This window comes from Ylistrum balloti, unplaced genomic scaffold, assembly GCF_031769215.1.
Source record: "Ylistrum balloti isolate Yb309-2 unplaced genomic scaffold, AGI_CSIRO_Ybal_v1 Utg369758, whole genome shotgun sequence".
In the NCBI taxonomy this organism is placed as follows: Eukaryota; Metazoa; Mollusca; class Bivalvia; order Pectinida; family Pectinidae; genus Ylistrum; species Ylistrum balloti.
The window spans coordinates 2,492,568-2,519,027 of NW_026781958.1; the positions used below are offsets into that span (position 1 = coordinate 2,492,568).

General features: G+C 33.1%; 1 protein-coding gene across 1 annotated transcript in view; it reads right to left on the bottom strand.

The window, feature by feature from the left end:
- LOC132543591 (uncharacterized) overlaps window positions 1-26,156 on the bottom strand; it is a 46,859-nt gene extending 20,703 nt beyond the window's left edge. Inside the window, exons 1-5 of the mRNA XM_060207106.1 lie at window positions 26,072-26,156; window positions 25,189-25,434; window positions 10,515-10,658; window positions 9,618-9,860; window positions 426-569 (exon numbers count right to left, since the gene is read on the bottom strand). Of these exons, the coding sequence (XP_060063089.1) occupies window positions 426-569; window positions 9,618-9,860; window positions 10,515-10,658; window positions 25,189-25,434; window positions 26,072-26,141 (847 nt within the window). The 5' untranslated portion in view covers window positions 26,142-26,156. The remainder of the gene's footprint in view (window positions 1-425; window positions 570-9,617; window positions 9,861-10,514; window positions 10,659-25,188; window positions 25,435-26,071) is intronic.
- Window positions 26,157-26,460: the final 304 nt, after the last annotated feature.

Here is a 26,460-nt window from a genome sequence, read left to right on the forward strand (position 1 = left end):
TCAATAGTGTTAGCTATCAATTGGAATATCAATATGTTTTACATGTGCTCTTATTTCTATGGAATATATTGAAAATTGAGTAGAAAGGATATGTAATTTGTAATGTGCAAGTCAGATTACAAATTGTTAATACAAAATTCAGAATTTGGAAGTAAATACTTTTAAAGTTATGCTTGCGATTCCGTAGGTGAAAATAATTTGGTTTCTTTGCTTACATACCTATGAGGCATCATTCAACTAACTCATTACATTTTCACTTTCCAAACTGACAATATTGACTGACGAGTTTGATCTGAACTTTGATGTCCAGAAAATATTTATTTAGTAGATTCACTTCCATGTTTGCAATTTATTTGTCACTTTTTTGTATTGTTGACATCTATCCAACCTTTTGAGAATATTTCTGGTTTCAAAATATAATTTACCATCAGCGTCCACCTCGTTAATCATGTCTTGTAACTCGGCTTCTGTCGGGTTCTGGCCAAGTGACCTCATTACTGTCCCCAACTCTTTTGTTGTTATGGTACCGTCGCCGTCTTTGTCAAAGAGACTGAATGCCTCCTTAAACTCTTTATTTAGAAACAAGCATACATGTAATAAATTACATAACGAACATTCTTGCTGATACTTTCTGAAAGTGATATTTAATTCGAAGGCAGCAATTTTTTCCGCCACTGTATACAGCATGTCATGTTGACATACCGTTGGCAATTGCTATAACAACAAATGAGATAAATAAAACATTCAGAGAAAATCAATTTTCAATCTATATATGCTTTTAAGTAATGAAGTGAAAGACTATTCTTATTGATGAAGCTTATTCTTTTTAGAGAGTACAACATTTAAGGACACTGGAACTTACCCGCAATCTGTTCCTCTGACAGTTGGTCCGCCTGAGGACATAAATGAACATGTATTATGATGTAACAATCGCACTTTCATTAACAAGAAACATAAATAACACGCATTATGTCTTTTAAAATGCTTTGATGACCAACATTTTTCATGCTAACTTTGGCGAGGCATATATTACAAGGAGTCTCGAAATTGTTAATAAAGAAAGGTATATACGAAAGAATTAAAATAAATCTGCTAAGTCAGTTATGAAAGTATTTAATAGAAAGAGGTAGCGTTGGTATACCTCATAGTACATATTATATATCACAATGAAATAGACAAAAATGGGAAGGGGGGGGGGGGGAGGTGTTAACAAAATTATTTCAGATCTACCTGGATTCACATTAATCATATACATGTTAACGTATTCTAGACTAATTGTATATCAGGGTGTAATCCTGACGAGAATAGCTGCAAATGAAAACAAATCACTTGAGATAATATATTCACACAGGAGATGGATACATACCATTTTGTCCCGGGGAAATATCCCAGTGACTACTGAACACTATAATGCGTTATTGATGTGTTGCACCCTGTTGTGAACAGCAAGTGATTTGATATACGCATATCTTCTTCCTTGTCACGCAAACGTTCCTTTCAATAACTATTCTGGATATGGGTATATTTACAGTGATAATGTTGATCAAGTATGTGTACCTAATTGTACTAGAATGTCGCAATGCGGCATATCGCCCAGGCAACTTTAGGCTTTATTTGACGGGATAAGCGGGAGTCTTGCAACACGGATTTGAACTTACATCTCTATTTACACGCGGGCTCAAGACTATATTAATGAAAGGGATGTTTAAATACATTTTATAAACAAAATAAATCATGTTTGGTTCTAATAATGATACATTTACATAGTTTTTGTAATTTACCGTTGTCAGTATTCGTGACGAAAAGCGGTTATATCTCAACTAAACATCATTTTTACATAACTGTAGACTTTGTCAAGACGTTATGTAACTAAAACACAACTACTGATTACTCGATTAAATTGACTATTTGTGAAAGGTCTCCTGGCTGCAGAAACAGGTGACCGAGAGGAGGTAGTCGTCCTTATCTGTCCTGGAATGAGTTATGAAAAAATTGAGGAAAATAGGATACGATTTACTGTAAGAACGGTTTGAAATTGAACTTTCACATTGTTTGATTTATTATCTAATTTGATGATTAATTTCATATCTACATTGTTCAATTTCTTTGTCCGATTGACACTCAATGATAAGTTTGGTTATATATCACCCGAAGACTGTCGCGAGGCCGGAAAACGTTAGCGAATTTATTTGCCATGTCAAGTGTTTGATTTTCTATATATATGTCTGAAGCCAAAATATTGGTAAGTGGTTCAGAAATAAATAAAACAAATCTACATCGAGTCTATCTTTATAGTAGTGTATGGCACGAAAGTCAATCTATTTTCAGTAAATGTGCTTTACATGATGATATAATTCATTGTATGACGTCGCAAGGTCATAAAATGTTGGTTATATAATACGGATATTCTTGTCATTTTTGCTCTTTTCAATCTCCTTTTTGCGGTTCAAATAAAAAATGTATCATTCTCATACAAGCGAATCACAACCACTAATTTCTGGTTGTCGGTCGAAACGAAAGCAGAAGACAAATGATTGTAAAATTGTGCATCTATTTGTGAATGAAAGTAATAGCTAGGCTATTCATCTTCTGCCGTTACTAAGCATTCAAATGAATGCAGATTTTTATATCATTATATTTCTTTAATACCTTCTGACTATATTGCAAATAGCAAAAAACTAACACGGAAGTATGATAAAGAAGACAATTGTGGTTGGCATTTTTTTTATCTTATTTTCCTTCTCAAAACACATTGTTTAATTAAAAACTTGAAACTTTCTTCTGAGACGACAAAGATGTATCCGTATGCTCTAAATCCGTAAACGTTAATGAGGTTCTACGCTATATATTTTGCTTTCTTGCTACTTTCTTAATATTTCATTCGCACTGTGTTGATTCCTTTTCCTCCCTAATTCGCGTTTCTTCTATTTCTCCAGTTTTGAATAGCCAATGTAAGTAATGACATGAACGATGTGTTGATAAAATTAAGATGATATTTTCTAATGATGATGCAAAACAAACAGTTATGAGAACGTATGAATTGCTATAGTTCAGCAGTGAGACGTTTGGTAAATAAATTTCTGTATCAAAACTGCCTGAACATTCTATATTGCTGATGAGTGTCCATATGCTATAAAATACCACATGAATGTAGTCTTTTGATTGCAAGGATCGACCGTCCTTCGTGAAGTAACACTAAGGCTATGGCTTTATTCATTTCTCAAAAAGGACGTGACCGTTGCCCTGACAGCGGGATTGCAATGAAATTACCGATGCGACGGTCAAGTTTGGATACCATATGATGACCTTACAGACGCCATTAAGTATTCATCATGTTCGAACTACGTATTACTAGCTTTCCCTCTCCTTGATGCGAAAACTTTAAGTGGATTAAGTTCTCGGCGCTATATGGAAACTAGATTATAGACTTCGTAAAATTATTGCGATGTTGCACAAACACTTCTTGCGATTGTCATATTTTTTCAGCAGTTCATCAATTTATGAATACTCAGATTACAAGTAAGTAATTGGATGATATAAGCATTTCCTACAGTTACCTCAATCCCACTACATCCCATGTTTATTTTCAATTACAAGCAACAGCTGAGTGTTAGGTCATGTGCTGGTTAAGATTGCGTGCTTTAATCCCGGAAAAATCAGGACTAAACACGTTCGAACATTATGTAATGGCAAATTTCAACATATTTATCTTAATTTTTTACAATATAAAATTACAAACACCTATGAGAAAATAAACTGATTCAAGAGAATGACCATTTTTACTATCCGAATATCATATTCATGTATCAAATAATATATATAATATTTGTAACATGGTGAATTGTACATCATTTGTACTTCCTTGTTAATATTCGTTCACTAATATTTTATTAATATAATGCTATATAGAAATTATCACATGTTTCGACATTATTCATAAAGACCAGTATATATAAAAATATTAAAATAAATCTGGTAAGGGGGACAAGAATGTATTTAATAAAATGAGGTACAAATGGAAGTAGTTTATATAGGAAAGTAGATAGGAACGTATTTGATTAAGTAAGATAGATATGAAAGCAATTAATAACGATAGGTAGATATGAAAGTAATAAATAAAGATAGGTAGATATGAAAGTAATTAATAAAGATAGGTAGATATGAAAGTAATTAATAACGATAGGTAGATATGAAAGTAATTAATAAAGATAGGTAGATATGAAAGTAATTAATAACGATAGGTAGATATAAAAGTAATTGATAAAGATAGGTAGATATGACAGTAATTAACAACGATAGGTAGATATGAAAGAAATTGATAAAGATAGGTAGATATGAAAGTAATTAATAAAGATAGGTAGATATGAAAGTAGTTGATAAAGACATGTAGACATGAAAGTGTTTGATAAGATTTATAAATTGGTATACGATTTAGTACACGTTATGTATCACATTGAAAAAAGATTTGGTAACAGAACAAGTGCAGATCTTACTGGATTCATATCATATATAAACGTATTCTATACTTATTGTATTCTACGGTCTCATCCTGATGACAATAACTACCAATTAAAACACATAATTTGAGATAAAAGATTCACAGAAGATAAATTCCTACCATATTGTCTCGCAGAATTATCCCAGTTGTGGCTGAACACTATGAAGTGTTATCTGGGTGTCGCAACGCAGTTGTTAATACACACAGCAAGTGATTGGATATATACATGCCAACGTCCCGGTCACGCAGACGTTACCTTTAATTGCATTGAAGCATTCAGTTTTAAAGAGAATCTTGTTAAATTATATGTACCTTAGTGTACCAGAATGTCGCATTGCGGCATATCGCCCAGACAACTTTAGGCTCTATTTGTCGATATAAGTGGGAGTCTCGCTACATGAACATATACTTAATACTCTATTCTAGAAGTTGGCGCAAGGACGTATCAATGAAAGGGGTATTTAAACTCATTTTACAAACAGAGTATGTCATCTGGGGTTCTTATATGAGATGTATACCTACTTTTCGCATTTTCCACTTTAAACATTATGGTATTTGTGACGGAAATGAAGGTATATCTCAGTCACCCGTCGGTTGTACACTTTTGTAGCACTTTTGAAGACTTTTAATTTCACAAAAACACAAACACTGAAATCATTTTACGAGGAACAAAGTCGGTTGCATCAAATCAAATATTAATGTACGGTCCCTTGACTCTAGAGGCAGGCGACCGAAAGGAGGTGGTCGTCCTTGTCCGTCTTTAGATGGATGATAGATAAAATTCACATTTGCACAAGAAACGAAGAACAGCTCAGAGCGTAGCATGACATGAACATTCAACAATTAAATATCATTAATTTGATTGCATCGAATTGCAGACAAAGACGCAAGTTTCTAGTTTACGTTTTAATACGAAATATGAGACAAAACTGCCTCAAACAGCTATTTCGTCCTTCTGGGAATCGTCCGTGATAATGATAGCCTAATTGTTCATGCCGTGGAAAGGACTGAGGAAAATCCAAAGAGATCAAACGAAATGTCAAATGTTAGATAAGAAGTTGCTCTAGGAAGAGTCAGCATATTCAAAAGGTTGTATGGTGCCTGTTTGTTTAACAGGATACGATTTTTACAATTACAACTTTGTTGTTTTAGCTGTTTGAGTGTGAACGATTTGACAGTTATCTGGCACATTTTCTGTTTGGTTGATGTTCGGATTATCTTTGTACACCATTTTTTTGCAGTAACGACCCTCCTTGTGCTTTTTGGTCATTACGAATACAAAGTTTGGTTTATATATGAATCTTTATATATACATTTACAATTTCGTCTAAAGAGGAGATTTAGACTAAATGTACATATACCATTTCTTATGTTCAACGGCGGACATCTATCACTTTACCTTGAACAAACAAAAAATCATAAAAACAATGAATTTCTATATATAAAAAGTAAAATATCTTTGATCAAATATTAGTAGATCGATGTTTGTTTTCTGGGTAAACCAATTGTGATTTCAATGTAGTTGCTTGTATTGTTTATTCGGTGACTAGTTAGATGTAATTCCCCTATATGAGAACGTAACTATGCAGGTCTTAACCGCAGCAACTAGATTGAAAAGATTGACCAATCTAGTGTAATAATGCTGATGAACGCACGGGTGTCTGAAATATCATCAAAGAAATGTTTATCAATATCTAATGTGGTCACGTTTTCGTTCGATCTAATCATAATTTGTTTGAAAATATATGTTTATAAGTATTTGCTCTCCAAAGAATAACTAATTCTTAAGTTTTTTTCAGGATATACCAAAGCTAGCCTCGACTTCGCAACAAGTATATCATTTCTTATTTTAGAACACAATTTACCTTCCACGTCACACTATGAATGTATTGTTGTGTTGTTGTTTTGTTTGTTTGTTCTTATATAAACATTAGCAGTAGTAGTATTGTGTTTGTTTTCTTTTTTTTTTACCTGTGATGACAGATAAGCATTGACATGTAAAGAACATGAGGTAACATGATATGAATACGTACCATGTTTTCGTTGAAGATCTATCGAATATATATCTGTCTAATATACCTGTGGGATGGTCATATCATTAATGTGTTGTTTTCTAGTCGTTCCGCTCGAGTGAAAAAATATTGGAAGGTAATACGGATATCGGTAAACGTCTTGGGACTGTAGACTTTCCTTTCTTATTTAACATTTAATATAAAGATAGCATACATGTTTAAAGTGTATGTTTTGAAAGCTTATATACCTGAATATAATTTAGTGGCATATCACCAAGACAAGTTTTAGGCCCTAGTTGGTAAAAGAGAGTTTCTCTTTTATTGGTAAACAGGCAAAGCTGGTCTATAAATAGCTTGTATATACAAAGGCCATACAAAACTTTTTCAGTTAGTTTGTATTTAAACCCCACTTCGTAACGAACTTCAAGGGCGACACCTACATTTTATCTATAGAACTCTTCGTCGGTATTTATTGTATGTAGTCTTTGTTTTATGATAATAGTATGTTGTCATAACGTTGATTAGTGAAACACGTATATGTGAGTATTTTCAAATTACATCTGAAATGTAAATATAAATATTGAATGGTCGTTAGAGTGTAGTTATGGTCAATATGAATGTAATATGAGTAACTGATAAATAGACTGACGTCAGTTAACACTGTTCAGTAGTGAACTAATCACTGATTGTAATCAATTTGATGATAATACAAAGAATGTTATACTAAAAATTGAAATTATCGTTTGACTTTTTGATAGTTAATGTGTTTGTTTGTTTTTTCTTTTGTTTTTTTTTTTTTTTTTTTGTTTTTTTTTCTTTTCTTTTAATTAATTTCATATCTAACAATGAAAAAAATATTCTTTTATTTATTGAGTATCTTTATTTTCTATATCTTCATTTTTTTTCTTCAAAAACTGAAATTCACAATGTGTTTTGCATGAATGTCATAACATGTACAATGATGAGGACAATCCTGTCCTGTGACACAATTTATTTTATTCGGACGGGATTATCATGATTAAAAACAGTACGCACTTTATCATCAACACTAATTTTCGGTTGATGGAATGACAAAACAAAATACATCCTCCGCTAGATTTACTGATTTTTCAACAATTTTTTATTATGAAAGTATTTACTTTTACCGATTGTTTTTAAACCTCCAAACGGTTCATTGAAAATAACCATTACAGGATATTGACCTTAATTGATACAATCGTAACAGATGATTTATATCATCAAAACCATATGTGGATGTGTTGATATAACCACACGTACTTGTGCATTGCCTAGCCCTGTGCTTCACAAAATACAACCCCTTAACCCCTAACCCCTCGCTGACAAAACCATAAATGGGGCGTTTCGAGATCAATTTGTGATGGGTATTCCATGCTCTTAACAAAAAAGTAGTTTCGAATCGTCAATGATTTTATATGAATTTCCAAAACACAATGGACGTTAATATATATGTAAATTGATTCGATTTATGCAGATATTCTACAGTAAAACAGTTACGATAGATAATCCATGATTGCTACATATACCACAAGTTCCCTATATATACAACATTTGTTTCATTTATCAAAAGCCTATATATTCTAGGCTATTATTATGGGCTTTTAAAAACGATAATTCATTACAGTAGCTGACATATATATTAACCTATGTTTATTATCAACATGATATTTCATACTTTCACCAATGATCATAAAGAACGAAAAATATGTATTGTTATATTTGAATGAGAAAATTCCTCACATGTCATTGGTCAACAGGTCATCCATCCATTTCAAAAAAGCAATGTTAACATGAAACTGGCGAATTCCTGACAAAAAGTTGTCTTCGCAAATTGATTGACGATGTAGACTAAAAATAGCAACTGGGAATTTCCATGACCCCATTGTTCATGTTCATTGTTTATATATGAAAGTATGAGACAGATTTATTGATGTAAAAACTGCGTATTATGATATGTCGCCAAGGATTATCGTTGGACTTACATAAAGATTTCGTTTAAATGAGAGTTTGTGCAAGTTACAAATTAAAAGACAAATAATTTACTTTTTAAAACAAATAAGTGTGAATAGAAAAGTATATGATATAAGTACTACTATTCTATTGGTAATATAGTGAGGTATATGTTTTCCGTTGTCATTTGAAAGCAATGATAATAATATTTCATTATTGTTCGAAACAACAATATTGTTATATAATTCGATATCATATCTAAACCCAACTCCAAATGTTCAATTCTAGTAGCACATGTACCAACCTGTACGAAAACTACTCGTTTTCCCCCCACTGTAAGAACACACAAGCACATTAAAGCAGACAAACAAGAGCTATGAAATAACTCAAGTATATTTCTTTGTTTAAGTCTTAAAATAATAAAATCTTTCTACTCATTGTGAATCTGAAAAGCTTGTAGACACATAATGTGAGGTGGTTTAATGGTCTATTGCCGAAGGGTGTAGCAAATTAAAGCAGATATTGTCATTGATATGATAGATGTCCTTACACCAAAACCACTACGAATACTATTATTGTGACGTTTCAATGAATCAAATATAATTATCCTGACTGACTGATTTCATAATGTTCCAGTCACTTCCAGAGTTAAGTCCCTTGTGCAGCTCGTATATATGTTTTGTTGTGTGCTTTGCATAATTTAACATAGAAGCAATTGTTATTATCCATACTATAACAAATGTATACATATGTCAACTGACGATGACCATATGATCTACACATGAAAGTTTCACAAGGGTTTGGTCAGGACACTAAATGGATGCGTCTACTTTGCCGACATCATTTTCGAGAATTCTGATAAAAAAGAAAATATGTATCAACCAAACTTTCAATACCAGAAAACTTTATATTCAAAGCCATACACCTCTAGCATAGTTTTACATTTATTGATAGTAACTTATACCAGATTGCTAAAAGTACATTATTTCATTGTTTATAATCTCTTCAATTAAGTACTAGTTTAAACAATTCGATATTATATAGATTAGCTTCACGCAATATGTTTGCATAGAATAACAAATGAGAAATCTATCAATAATAAACATTACTTATTTTGTTCCTCAAATCCAGTTACTCACCCTCGTAATTAATTTGTCCATCACCATCGACGTCAGCCTCTCTAATCATTTCATTTACTTCATCATCTGTAAGTTTTTCTCCTAGATTTGTCATAACGTTTCGTAATTCAGATGCACTGATTAAGCCATTTCTGTCTGTATCAAAAATTTCAAACGCTTCTTTCATCTCCGCTTCATTATCCCTATCCTTCATTTTACAGGCCATCATGGTGAGGAATTCGGGAAAATCAATTGTACCATTTCCTAAAATAAAATAACTTTTCATGATATGTGAACTTTCATGTTTAGTTGTTAATGTTTATTCAATATATCCCGTTTTAAATATTCCAGTATTCGCATATGCTGTTATTTTTTTAGGTCGCAGAAAAAAACATTATGTAGGATAGGATTTTTACGAAAATTTGAAATCCACGGTTCCTTACATTTCTTATACACAACAAACAGAGCTTCGTTTAGAAAATGTTAAAACACAGACAAGTGAATAACGCCTATTATTGTTAATTTAGAATTGGATACAATACTGTTAAACTAAGTATCAAACTGCATCATACAGCTGCTTTGTCCTTCTATGACATATTTTTGAATAAATAATAATGAAGAAGAACATATTGAATCACAGGTTGAAATCATATGTCTTCGGACTTAGAGTGTAAGTATGCCGATACGATGGTATTCTTGTCTATAGAACTAACGTGATGCTTGGTATTGTTATTTAACCATTTACTGATTGTTTATTCATGATCTAGTTTTGAAATACATTAGTTGCGTTATCAGCAGAAATAAATTATCATTTTTATAATCACCAGCTGGGTTATCGTATTGAGTTTGTGAAAAAAGAAACCTCATGAGCCCGAACAGTCCTAAGTAAACTATTTTTAATCTCAAAACATGGTTTACCATCCACGTCCACTTCGTTAATCATGTCTTGTAACTCGGCTTCTGTCGGGTTCTGACCTAGTGACCTCATCACTGTCCCCAACTCTTTTGTTGTTATGGTACCGTCGCCATCTTTGTCGAACAGGCTGAACGCCTCTTTGAATTCTTGGATAAGGATACATATAGTTAATGTTCATTCAAATGCAACAACATTTACTAAAGGAATAACAAAAATGCATAGATAGAAAAATCACTGATTAATTTCCTATGAAATCGAGCTGATTGTAAAGTATCACGACATCAGTAATTCGAGGCCTGAACAGAAAAAAAATAATTTTGTCCTTTAGCCAAAAATGGATACAATTACTAAACACGATGAATCACGACTTTAAGCATAAACATGTTTTCAAATTGAAGATTATTTCACATATTGTACAGTTTGATGATTATCTTCAATTTGAAACACAGTTGTTTTAGTTTTAATAAACCTTTATTTGAAATATATAAACAACCTTTGTCTCAGAAAATAGGCTGAAATCCATCATTGTGCAATTCACCATTTTCTTCCTTTTGAAACATTAACGACGGCTCTTCCTCAGTGCGTTCAACTAAATAAACATTATTCATCATATATAGTACAGCAAAATGGTAACAGCATACTGTAATGTTTTGTTACCTTTATATAGTTACATGTGATGAATATTGATTGATATGATGAATATATTTTCACAGTGTCCTCCGAAAGAAAATTAGGACATTTCTTCCCAAGTGTACATTTCCGATTAATGTATATGAATGATGCAAATATCTTAAGTGGTTATTTCCTTCATTTTTTTCATCGCAACAACGAATTGGGATGTCGTCAAAATGTGGTAAAAGGGATGCATGTTGAAAAGTGTTCTTGAGTCAATTGATATCCAGTAATGTGTTTTTATCATAAGTTGTTTTTATGTAGATTCGCGAAACGAGGGATTAACCTAAAGATACAAGTGTGTCTGTCATAAAATATATAAGTGTGTGCTTTATATTGGATTAATACTCGTTCTGATGGAAATTATCTCTGTCACCATCTAAACATTGTTTACTGAATTAAGCGTATTTTGATTTAACATCAGGAAGTAATTCCATCCTCTGAAAAATTCCGAACTACAGCCACGATAGAGATCAACATGAATACTGAGAATACGTGTTGTTCTTGGAAATTGCAGAAACTATAATTTTTTTTCAGAATCATAAGAAATCTTTGTATACATGTATGATTCTCTTAGTGCATTTTGTATCAGCTGGCCCACTTTTTTTTGTTAATAAATTGGTATTCACTTATTCAGTCTGTTTTGAACCTTTGAAGCTTTGATTAAACCTCCTTTTACAAGCTTGACTGTCTGCTAGTATACATTTTAAAAATTGTTCTTTGCATTTAAATTAGGACATAATATAGAACAAATAATCCGGAGTTATCTCTGTCTTATAGGTGACTGTCCAATATAAGACAGCCATTTAAAAAGGGATAGGTAACATGCTTGGTTATAGTATAAAAAGAACGATGGATGTCATCGCAACCATATTTTAACGATTCAATTATTAGTTCACTCTAGGAAAGATCTAATCCCTATCATTCCTTTTTCGTGTGACAAAAGACATAATATTGAAATCTCAATAAAAAAAACTACCTGTTACTAGGAATGTTATCCTGGAAGGTTTCTGTTATGCATTCCGCCCCTGCCTGAACCCTGTCTATACTTTACGCTATCATACTCCCTACCTCCGTCAAAACCCTGCCTGTATTCTACCCCTATCGGTTTTTATCTCTGCCTAAACCCTGCCTATACTCTCAATTATCACGCCTTCTACCGCTGTCTTTAGCCTGTTTATATGCTGAACCCCAATACTTCCTTCCTCTGTCATAACTCTGTCTTTATTCTCCATTGTGATACTCCCTCTCTCTGTCTTAGCACGTTCAAAAGTCTTACGTCTGTCCCAAGCCTGACTATAATCTCCAAGATCATATTTCCTATTTATCCTAACTCTGCCTTTATTGAGTCATACATGCTATTACTGTCTATCCCCACCTACCTATCCAATTGCCAGCATGTTCAATTCGCCCTACTCTGCCCTTTTTAATGGATAGAAGAAAGTTTTGAGGAAAGTTTACTATCAAATCATATAGTTTCGTGGGACCCATTTTTTGTTCCCCTACCTCCTCCTTGACATACATTTGAACAATAATGTTTTTAATTGTGTATAAAAGGTAATGTGATACAATTTATTCACTCTTAAACGTTTGGTTAAGCAGGAAAATAACATACCTGCTATCTGTTCCGCTGAGTGTTGGAATTCCTGGTCAATAAAGGTGATACAAACATATAAAAAACATACCGTCTTCACATTATATCCATTTCATTAACAGTTCTTTCTTATTTTGTAGTCCGTTTATCCAATCTGTATTCCTTCGTCTATACATGCAATATGTACTCAATACTATTATGAAACTATCTAAATATAGTACAAGAAGATTGCAATTGTCATTTAGAATTGTCCATTCATTTTGCATGACTTGATCATTCAGGGGTAGTGAGGCAGTTCTATGATAAGATCATTGTTTGGCAGATAGTATACGTAAGCACCGCCTGGTAAACACAAGTATGAGATGGTTTCCAATAAAGATGTCATTAATTAATGGAATAATTTCTTAAAGAAGTTCATTCTTGTTTTTACATACAGCTTTAACTACACCAAATTTCACAATATGCATGGTATGTGACCTAGGAGAGCAATCATTTGTCACATAAACGTAGGTTTTCAAACATAAGTCCTAAACCATAACAAATGATTAAAACATGTTTCGTATGTTTTACATTTGTTCCAAATATAAATCATGATTTGCAAATACTTTACTAGTTGCTACTACTAAATACTAGTTGGTTTAAAATAGTTCTATTTTCAATACCAGTTTGTATCAAAATGATGAATCATACACCACTCAAGTGTAAATAAAATACGTACCATGTTGTCGTGAAGAAATTGTCTAGTAAACCCACATGTGGAGACAACTGTAATATGTTGTTTGTGTGTCGCATGTGTGTGTATTGTTAGGAATTGAATACGTAGTGGTTAAGTTTCAACAACGTGGGGTCAAAGCATTGTTTTAGAAACACGCAAGCAATCCATTGTTAAAGGGAATGGTGGGTACAAAATGTGTATCAGAATGTCGCATTGCGGCATATCACCTAGGTAATCTTAAATCCTTAATTGACCAGATTAATTCAATCATTGAAAAAAGGTACTATTTGCAACACGGATGGATAAAACTATGATTACTGTGCGTTGGTTTTGACCTATATTGAAACGGCTGATTGCATAGTGGAAGTAAATCGTAGTTTTCTGGCGATTTTTTTCATTTTAATTGGTTATGTGATAAATAGAATCTTACACTCGTGTCAATGTATTATGGAACTCGTTTAATAAATTCCATAATACATTCACATTCATGTAAGATCCTCTATATATAATTATCACGAGTCAATAATGTGCTCAAAATGTATCTGATGATGGATATGCTGATACCAAGTAATGCATCTCAAAATGTATCTGATGATGGATATGCTGATACCAAGTAATGCATCTCAAAATGTATCTGATGATGGATATGCTGATACCAAGTAATGCATCTCAAAATGTATCTGATGATGGATATGCTGATACCAAGTAAAAACCAAAGTTACGTTTTTACAATGACGCTAAAGATGAATAGTCAAAAGTCTCGAAACACAAAGGAAGTGAATAATTTTAAAATATTAAACAGATACTAAAAATATACAAGGTTTAATTAACTTGCGACATCATCTTTGAAATGCATTACCAAATGCAACGAATACCCTAAATCGTTGTTCTTATCGATAAGCGTTCTAATGTCTGTTTTTTATGTGTCGTTTATTGTCACATCCTAATGGTTACATACACAAGTTCTATATCATATAAAAATTTTGTTATTATAAGTTGAAGTTTTATTTTAGACCACTGTCTATCAGTCTCAGATGACCTAATTCTTTGTTACTGATGAAACCTAATAATACCATATCTTATCTAGAGATTAAAGTTTTAACATGTATATCAAATTTCATGTCCGTGTGCAAGTATTGGGCAACAAAACCAACATCTATTTCAAATTATTGTTTCTTTTTAATGTCGCCTGGGCTTTGATCTAATCGGTAATGCAGTTTTACTATAAAATAACGACAACGTAACTATCCGTTATGAATTACACAAATCTCTGCTAATGATACAGTCACGTGCCAAAAGTTTTTACTATATATTCGTATATTTCTTCTTTTTCCATGAATTATCTTTTTCGTTTAAGGTTGGATTTTGACAATATATTGTCATGTTGTACTATGATAGCCATAGTTTGTTCTGATTACATTCATTTCGTTGTGTATATCAGGATAATACAAAAAGTCAAACACAGCGCTATTTTCCGTCTGACGTTTTTTTTCAAATACTGTTACCAAAATGGCGCGCCGATAATCACAAGTTGTTAACAAATGATGATTTCAATGGTCATACACAATGGAAATGTTGAGATGAAGCAGAAAATAATTCTACATACGTGTATGAAAAATTAAGTCAGGAAAAAACACTGAAATGAGTTAGAAAATGCAAAGAGTAGAGAGTAAAATAAACAAAAACAAAACCCCTCCATCAAAGGGAAAGACTCGGGAAGGAAGTCGCCAAAAGACCAAGGAAGGTGAAGGTGATGTGTGATACCATATGATATACTACCAAGCCTACAATCCGTCGTGTGGTTCACCGAGGTGGTTTCAAACGTATTGAGCCCTTAAAGTTTTCCCTTGATAATGTCATCCGAGGTGCCGTCACATACACTGAGCATGAGGAAGATTGCCACACGCTCTGAAGAGATAATGGCGTACATTGTACAGATTTGAAGGATAAGCCTTATTTCCTATCTTGTCAACAAACAAACACAAACAGCTCTTTTCAGGGTCATCAAAGTTCTCCAAAAACTTCAATTGACCCACGAAAATTCGCAGAAGTACAGTGTCGAGTTATTACGATAAAACACAACACGGGCACAATTTCAATAGCACTATAGAAACTTAAATCTCTTTTCATTCTCTTCATAATAATACGCAATATGTTTTATCTACACACAAAACGCCAACACATCATATCATAACCATAAACTCACAAGCAACACACAAACGTAGACAGTGTAGTAGAACTCTCAACAAACACATATTTATAACAAACGAGATAAACATGTATATTATTTCACATCGAAATTTGACTTTTTTTTATTTTGTACACCTCTTATATCATATCGATTAATAAATTGTGTTAAACGTGTTTTTGTTTTCGAGTTTGCATTGATGATATTTGAGAAATATGGATGGCTCTGAAAAGAGCCGTTTGTGTTTTAGCCATTTCAGCGGACTGCGGTGATCTTCCTGCTTTTGACGATGAAGCTTTCGAAGTGGATTAGAATAATAGCCTTTGCTGCGATTCTCGCAAAGAAGTCGTTAACAAAATTGTCAAGCCTTGCTGGACACACATGTGTCATGGTACGCATGTTTCCGTACCCCCTCCCCCCCCCCCCCCCCCCCCATTATTTCTCCTCGTTTTTGTGCTATCTTATCAGTAGCACGGTTGGCTTTAGACTTGGTGGCGGCCTTCTTTCTGCTTTTAGATCTGGGTTCTTTAGCTGTCATGTTAAAACTACTTCTAAATGCGATGAATGCCGATAGCAGTAATGACACTCAGGTTGTTTATTAGTATTGCGGTTTGGGTGGATCCATAGTTGTGTAAAAATATGTATAAACCACGTCCTCTCTCTTATAACATATATATATATACAGATAATACTAATGACAGCGAAACACAGTGATGCTAATTAACATTATGACAGTATTATAGATAAAATTAACATTAAAATATAAGATGAAATGATTGATGCTATAACCTACAGAACCTGTTATTAAGTATGAGGATGGCTCAGAAAGTTGTATAGTAACACAATCCTAGAATTTTATCTGGAATTTTAAATTATGAAAAACACAGCGATTTAGGTTGGATTGCATTTTACAGTAATAAAGCCCACTAGCCAATCCGTATTGATCGATATCAATGATTATCTACAATAAGAAATTAAACAAAATTTGACAGAATAGCTGATTGGATCCGTATATTTGATAAATCAACTATGAACTAAACACTGTGACAATATAAAAAAAAATTAAAACATAACATATATATATAGAATGTGAACGTGACCAAATCATTAACAAACAGCGAGTGAGGAGGGGTTTTGTCATGGGAGAGTGATCGAAAGGAGCAAAGAAGGCTCTTTGTATATGCAGATGTTATGATGTTGAAAAGAATAATTATTTAATGTTTTGTAAACAAAAACAAACATGTATATATATTTTCATTTTCATATTGACGATAAAACTAAAATATATTCATTTCGATAGTCATTACTGTTCCCTGATAACTTTTGATGTTTACTGAGTGACCATTCAGTTAGATCTTATTCCAAATGTGCTCATGCCCTCGTTATCGCAAAACGGTCCATAAAAAATGAATAGTGTCCATTCGCTATATTTCAGAAAGAGGTAATTATCTACATGTTCTCTAATTATTCTTAATTTTGTCGATAAAGACATTTGATAATGTCATACAAATCGGGTACGATATCAATTTTGTTAGATCAGCAAATAAAATATTTCTATGACCTGTATGTATGTTTCGTTTTGCTATTACGTATCATCTACATCATAATCTTCTCCTCCGGTCAAGTTAAAATACAATTTGATGTTTTGATTAACAAAATTCAAGATAATTTATCTTTCTATTTTCCAGAACAAAACCATTGATTATATTATAAATATAAATTGTTATATAACCTTAAGCTAATCATTAATTCCATCTTACCATCAGCGTCCACTTCGTTAATCATGTCCTGTAGTTCAGCTTCTGTCGGGTTCTGACCTAGTGACCTCATCACTGTTCCCAATTCTTTGTTGTAATGGTACCGTCGCCATCTTTGCCGAAAAGGCTGAATGCCTCTTTGAATTCTGTAAGTTGGAATTTCGTTTAAACTAGTATCACAATACTGATAGCACACTGTCAGTAACATTTCTTTTGAATATGAATGTCAATTTTATTCTTTCTCTGAAACATTCATTTCTTCTAATAAGTCAAAGTTTACTTGTAGTCCATTTTTACGAACATGTGTTGGCCGAAGTGCTTTAGGGGAAATGTATTTCAAATAACTATAAAATCTAATTTCAGATTGGCAATCATTTTGTTTCTTAAAAATCTGTTTCATTGTAAACAAAATCGCTCTATCACCGAGCAAACATGTCCGATATTTATTTTTAGGCAGTCGAATGTACATATTAGGTTTAAGTGAGACAATCAATGAGGTATGACCATTTTGTAAATTTGTAAATTTAATAGTAGTGTGTATTAGATTACACGTAGCATTAACCTTTGCATACGTCTCTTGATAACGTCTTGGTGGTTAGAAGGGCTCGATAGTTTAGTTAGTATATGATTGTTATGTGACGGAGGTATTTACACTCGATGACACCTGTGCTCAGTTTCATAAATTATAAATCCTAGTGACAATGTAGCAGTACAAGCATATAACCAAAATGGCGTTAAGGATTTTGAGAGTTGATTATTCTGTACTTATACTGGCGGTACCTAAATGTTGCAATAATCTAGATTTTTATACTTACAAAAAGAGTCTAAGAAAGAATTGTAAGCACAGTATTCATAATTATGAAATTGTCTCCGAGGTAGAGTGGACAGACTGGTATTTATGTATACATGTCCCAGCTGATTTGTTACTACAAGTATCATGATTTCTTGCAAAATATCTGAAAATGACAGATAGTCTCACGACAATGGGTCTAGGGAGATGTAAGGCGATGAAGATTGCGATAAAATCTTATGGTTGTCATAGAGATTTGGGAAGAATTATTGATCTTTTGCGATATGCCGTTGGACGTGTTGAATGTCTGATGTTTAGTTACTAGGTGCCTTACTTTGATTTGAGAACGCGGCATTACTTACTTGAATTGACCAATTAACCAAAATTTAGATGATGGGTGTCGTCGATGAAGCAGAAGGCGCTTACTCTTCCGGAACATCCGGTTTTATTCTCCTTCTATTTAGTTATTATTCTTTTCCGTTAAAATATATCATTAATTCACTGTTTATCCCTTGTCTCATATAATTTTAGCTTGAACTATTGTTCTTTTGGCATGACAATTATTTCATACATATAATGTTTGTACAGTTAAAATCCATCAAGTATTATTCATTATGTGTCACAATAGACCTAGAACACTAGATACTAACATGCTACCACATATAATATGGTAACAATGATCTGATGTCTCGCATTAAGACTGGCAAGAGAGGGTATAAGAAAAGAAATTTGTTAACCCCTATATTACCGCTTATGTGAATACCTGATTAAGACAAAACCTGATTGATATGGGCGAAATTTAACTCTGTGTGAAATGATTAGTATAAAGGAGTAAGCGGTATAGTTAAGATCCATGTCTAAGTGGTATGGCAGATATCAATCATGAAATGTAATGATAAAGATAGAACTGTAACTGATATGGTTAGGATAAAATCATTTGAGATATGATGAAGATAAGCAATTGGCGGTATGTTTAAGATAAATCTCTGATATGGTTAAGATAAACTAAACATAAATCTTTCTGAATAATATGACTCGGATAAAACTCTAGCTGATATGATGAAGACAAAAATCTTTTTGATCTGGTTAAGAGTTTCCTAAACAATATGACCAAGAAAAAACTAATATTGTTAAGACAGAAATCAAAACGGTATGGTTAAGATATTTAGTGAAACACGCAGATGTGAGTATTTTCAAATTACATCTGAAATGTAAATATTGAATGGTCGTTAGAGTGTATTTATGGTCAATATGAATGTACTATGAGTAACTGATAAATAGACTGACGTCAGTTAACACTGTTCAGTAGTGAACTAATCACTGATTGTAATCAATTTGATGATCATACAAAGGATGTTATACTAAAATTTGAAAATACCATTTGTCTTTTTGATAGTCTATTGATTTCTTATCTAACAATTTTAAAAAATCTATTTTTTTAAATTAGTTTCTTAATTTTCTATATTTTTTTTTCTTCATAAACTGAAATTCACAACGTGTTTTGCATGAATGTCATAACATGTACAATGATGAGGACAATCCTGTCCTGTAAAACCATTTATTTTATTCGGACTCGATTATCATGATTAAAAACAGCACACTTTTTCGTGAACACTTTTTATTTTCGGTTTTTGATAATTGGTGGCCATATCTATTCGTGGATGAATAGTAAAACGGATTGACAAAAATAGATGACGCAACTCTCAATGTAATAACGGCGCTAATGTAATAATTGTTAAATTAAGCGTTGCGACCGTTATCTTTATTACATTAAGAGTTGCTTAATGCAATTAACTTATCTTTATTACATTAAGAGTTGCAATTGTTACACTTAGAGTAATACAAAATAAATTATTACACTAAGCGTTGTGGTTGTATTTAAATTACCGCTAATGTAACAATTGTTTTACTGTTACGGAAGTACAGTGCGTGTCCAAGACAATATAGCAATAATATACTATAATGGTGTATGTTCCCGTCAAGGTTTGGAGGGGCCGGGGTGTCGGTGACCGAACGGTCTAGGTCGTTGCGCCCCGTGATCGTTGTAGCCTATCACCTCCTAGGTTTTGAGTTCGAAACCCGTTCAGAGAAGATAATAATTTTTAGGGATTTTCTTTCCTTGTGGTCGAAATTTTGCAATTACTTGATAGAGGTTGGAGGTTCTATGCAGATGTTCTAGGGTATTCCTCTGCAACTTAAACTGGCATATCCGTATATGACCTGCAATGTGTTGATCGGACAATCAACCAATTAATTATCCTGGTCACGATATGGCAAGATATATTTAACTTTATCTTGAACATCCTAGGAAAGAAATGAAGTCAGTATACTGGAAATATTTATGGGAGAAGGACTTCGAAATGACAAACTGTTAGCATAGCATATGGCGTGCGTTGCATAGCTTTGGGTATTACGATCCGGCAGAACATCGAACCCCACGATTGCTTATTATTACATTAATGGTAGGAGAAGCAATGCAGTCCCTACTGTAATGAAATAATTATTACATTAACGGTAGAGACTGCATTGCTTCCCCTGCTGCTAATGTAATAATTATTACATGAACGGTAGGGACTGCATTGCTACCCTTACTATTTGTAATAATAAACATTGTTGACACCAGTATTAATTTTGGTGTAGTGTATGTGCAAATTTCAGAAATAAATTCCTCGCCAGCATTGCCCGAGATCAAATATTTGGAAAGCCAAACAGTGAATAGTAAACATGTAAGCATGAGAAGAAAAAGGCCTGAAAATTGAGCCGAAAACGAGCTTTGAGATACTCCTTAGTTTTGGACTATTTGAACAAGTTGGATAACGGTTAATGACAGATTTGTGTGTAGTATCAATTTCGAGTCAGTAGAAAATTATTACATTAACGGCAGAACATGTGTTGCTTACTGCTACCACAAATGTACTACTTATTTTGTGTTTAATTGTGCTTTCATGGAGTTATGCCCTTTTATGGATTAAGGGAAATGTAGTCAAAAGTTTGTGCAGTCATGCAATCGCTTACTATTCAATAAAGATTGGTAGACCTTTAAGCGGTCATCGCCATGTGTAGTTTTGCATCTGCATTTAGTATACATTTAAGAAGTCAGGTGATACAGTCTTACGGTCATACTAATTGCTTTGTTCAAAATCTGCGTGCTTCGATAACTGAAGAAGAAATTGGTTTAGTGGCTTCATATTAATCAGTATGTAAGTCATTGCCATCGTCAAAAACTGTATGCTTTTTCAAGGTCATCAGGTCAAAATCAAAGTCAAGGTTACAACTTAGAAATTGTCCGTATTTTTTCTTCCTTCAATATATTGATATAGCAACTGACTTTTGTATCGCAACATTCGCCCTTAGTATACTTTAAAATAAACAAGAGTCCCAAGGGACTTTAATGCGCTCACCTGGAACACGTTCTCTGAAGACGTTTAACTTCCATCTGATTCCTTTGTGACCTTTGCCCTTCGACATTGTCACATCGAAACTTCGGGAGAGATATTATTATGTTATCGAAACATCTTTGTAATATATATTTCTACACAATTTTTTGTTCAAAAGAATAAGCATTTCACTCGTCTAGTATGTCTGTGACCTTCGACCTTGTAGCTTTATTGTCGTGACTGTCAAATTATTCTTGGCAACTTTCTAGTAATATATATATACAAAATGGCTACAGAATTTTATGTTTTGAACTGTCCCTGACCTTGACATTTGACCTTGTGAACTTGAAACTCTGGGCTGGTACAATTGATCAATGCTAGTGTAGCGTTATGTATGATGTAGGGCTGGAACAATTAATCAATGTGTTTGTACTGTGATACTCACTTACAGACATTCACCATATAACGATGAAGTTCTTGTTGCCTTAAAAGCATATGGATGTTGTGCTGGCACATGCCTCTAATTTTAAAATCACATCTATCTTGTTGATCATGAATGGTTTGTGTAAAATTTGTTTTATTTAGCCAGATTACATCGTATCTTCAACTGTGAACTGTGAGGAGACTAGGTTTCCATGAACACAATATTGCGATGTTATGCTATGCATTGTTGAGCATTTAAAAAATGATAAGATTATATGCATTTTGATCACGTGTAAATTCTTTTTCTTAATCTAAAAGGTACAGCCAAAACATGTGACCTTCCAGAAAAAGCGAATATTTTTCAAACACAGTATGCTGGTAAGAAATATTGAGATGCATTTTGACTACAAAAGAAGCACCATATCAAAGGAGCAACACAAAGCAAAAACCCTTTGATTCCGTGACCTTGAAAGTTGGACCAAAAAAGGGTGGTGTTGTATTGTCGATTAACGTGCGCGCAACAGCTTAAGTCATTTGCAGATAATATTATAGGTACATGGCATGTATGGCAGACTCAATACATGTACCCAACCCACTACCCACACCGTTATACTGACTCCAGGCCGTTCAGTTCCTTGCTCCATGCAGTATTAATTTTTTAAGGGGGGAAGCTTCAAGTGCCATTTTAAACGTCTTTGATATGTCACGGCTGACGGGGATCATCATAATGTGTATGCATACAAAAAATGAGGTAACTGGCATTTTAGCCTCTTCTGTTCGTGCATCCGACTGTCCGAATGGACAGACGGCTGGACGAACAGACGGACAGGGTGATTCCTATAGGGCTTCCGCATCTCGATGTGAGGCCATATTAATACCCAAAATGACATAAGAATGCAAAACAGATGACTTAATATGCCCCCTTCATTTCGGACTTTATTACGCAAAGGACTTACTTAAATTTGTCAATAGTACAGTTTCGGCGCTTGATGTAATAAAAAAAAATTATTGCATTAAACGTAACAGTTGCCCTGCTTCAAATAAAATTTTTCAACACTTTGTTATTATCAAAGTATTTACTTCTACCGAAAACGGTTCCTTGAAAATAACCATTACAGGATATTGACCTTAATTGATACAATCGTAACAGATAATTTATATCATCAAAACCATATGTGGATGTGTTGTTGATATAACCACACGTACTTGTAAATTGCCCAGCCCTGTGCTTCACAAAATACAACGCCTTAACCCCTAGCCAGGAAAAAGAATGCGCAGTCATTTTACCTCGCTGACAAAACCATAAATGGGGCGTTTCGAGATCAATTTGTGATGGATATTCCATGCTCTTAACAAAAAAGTAGTTTCAATCGTCAATAATTTTATATGAATTTCCAAAACACGATGGACGTTAATATATATGTATATTGATTCGATTTATGCAGATATTCTACAGTAAACCAGTTACGATCGATAATCCATTGTTGTTACATATACCACAAGTTCCCGATATATACAACATTTGTTTCATTTATCAAAAGCCTATATATTCTCGGCTATTATTAAGGGCTTTTAAAAACAATAATTCATTACAGTTGCTGACATATATATTAACCTATGTTCATTATCAACATATTTCATACTTTCACCAATGATCATAAAGAACGAAAAATATGTATTGTTATATTTGAATGAGAAAATTACTCATCTGTCATTGGTCAACAGGTCACCCATCGATTAAAAAAAACAATGTTAACATGAAACTGGCGAATTATCTTCGCAAATTGATTGATAATCAATAATAATAATATCAACTGACCCCATTGTTCATGTTCATTGTTTATATCTGAAAGTACAAGATAGATTTATTTATGTGAAAACTGGGTATTTCGATCTGTCGCCAAGGATTACCGTTGGACTTACCTAATGATTTCATTTAAATAAGGGTTTGTGCAAGTTACAAATTAAAAGACAAATGATTTACTTTTTAAAACAAGTAAGTGTGAATAGAAAAGTATATGATATAAGTACTACCCAGTTTATATTGGTAATATATTGAGGTATATGTTTTCCATTTGAAAGCAATAATAATAACATTTGATTATTGCTTGAAACAACAATATTGTTTGATAATTCGATATCATATTATCAAAACCCAACTCCAACTGTTCAAATCTAGTAGCATATGTACCAACCTGCACGAAAAATACTCGTTTTCTCCCCACAGTAAGAATCCACTAGCACATTAACGCAGACAAACAAGGGCTATGAAATAACTCAAGTATATATCTTTGTTTACGTCTCAAAATAATTAAATCTTTCTACTCATTGTGAATCTGAAAAACTTGTAGACACATAATGTGAGGTGGTTTAATGGTCTTTTGCCAAAGGGTGTAGCAAATTATAGCAGATATTGTCATTGATATAATAAATAACCTTACGCCACAGCCATTACGAATACTATTATTGTGATGTTTCAATGAATCAAATATAATTATCCTGACTGACTGATTTCATAATGTTCCAGTCACTTCCAGAGTTACGTCCCTTGTGCAGCTCGTATCTGTCTTTTGTTTTGTGCCTTGCATAATTTAACATAGAAGCAATTGTTATTATCCATACTATAACAAATGTATAAATATGTCGTGGTCGCATGAAAGAAGAGCGAGGAGACGCAAGGCAATGACACCAACGAAAATGACGATGACCATATGATCTACACATGAAAGTTTCACAAGGGCTTGGTCAGGACACTAAACGGGTGCGTCTACTTTTTCATCATCATTTTCACGTATTCTGATAAAAAAGAAAATATGTATCAACCAAACTTTCAATACCAGAAAACTTTATATTCAAAGCCATACACCTCTAGCATAGTTTTACATTTATTGATAGTAACTTATACCAGATTGCTAAAAGTACATTATTTCATTGTCTATAATTATGAAAAATACAAAGTACATATGAGATATATTGCTTTCTCGTATCATGGCGATAAATTGAAAATACGTCTCTAGGTAGTCTCTTCAATTAAGTACTAGTTTAAACAATTCGATATTATATAGATTAGCTTCACGCAATATGTTTGCATAGAATAACAAATGAGAAATCTATCAATAATAAACATTACTTATTTTGTTCCTCAAATCCAGTTACTCACCCTCGTAATTAATTTGTCCATCACCATCGAGGTCAGCCTCTCGGATCATTTCATCCACTTCGTCATCTGTTAGTTTTTCTCCTAGATTTGTCATAATGTGTCGTAATTCAGCTGCACTGATATAGCCATTTCCGTCTTTATCAAATACCCTAAACGATTCTTTTAGCTCCTCTTCACTATCGTTTTCCTCCTTCCCTTTACGGGCCATCATGGAGAGGAATTCGGGAAAATCAAGTGTACCATTTCCTAAAACAAAATAACTTTTTATGATATGTGAACTTTCATGTGTAATTATTAATGTTTATTCAATATATCCTGTTGTAAATATTCCAGTATTCGCACATGCTGTTATTTTTTTTAGGTCGCAGACAAAAACATTATTTATGATAGGATTTTTACGCAAATTTGAAATCCAAGGTTCCTTACATTGCTTATACGCAAAAATTTAGAAAATGTATAACAAGTGAATAACGCCTATTATTGTAAATTTAGAATTAGATACAATATTGTTAAACTATTTATTGAACTGCATCATACAGCTGCTTCGCCCTTCTATGACATATTTTTGAATAAATAATAATGAAGAAGAACATATTGAATCACAGGTTGAAATCATATGTCTTCGGACTTAGAGTGTAAGTATGCCGATACGATGATATTCTTGTCTATAAAACTAACGTGATGCTTGGTATTGTTATTTAACCATTTACTGATTGTTTATTCATGATCTAGTTTTGAAATACATTAGTTGCGTTATCAGCAGAAATAAATTATCATTTTTATAATCACCAGCTGGGTTATCGTATTGAGTTTGTGAAAAAAGAAACCTCATGAGCCCGAACAGTCCTAAGTAAACTATTTTTAATCTCAAAACATGGTTTACCATCCACGTCCACTTCGTTAATCATGTCTTGTAACTCGGCTTCTGTCGGGTTCTGACCTAGTGACCTCATCACTGTCCCCAACTCTTTTGTTGTTATGGTACCGTCGCCATCCTTATCAAACAGGCTGAACGCCTCTTTAAATTCTTGGATAAGGATACATATAGTTAATATTCATTCAAATGCAACAACACTTACTAAAGGAATAATAACAAAAATGCATAGATAGAAAAATCACTGATTAATTTCCTATGAAATCAAGCTGATTGCAAAGTATCACGACATCAGTGATTCGAGGCCTGGACAGGGAAAAAATAATTTTGTCCTTTGGCCAAAAATGGATGCAATTACTAAACACGATGAATCACGACTTTAAGCATAAACATATTAT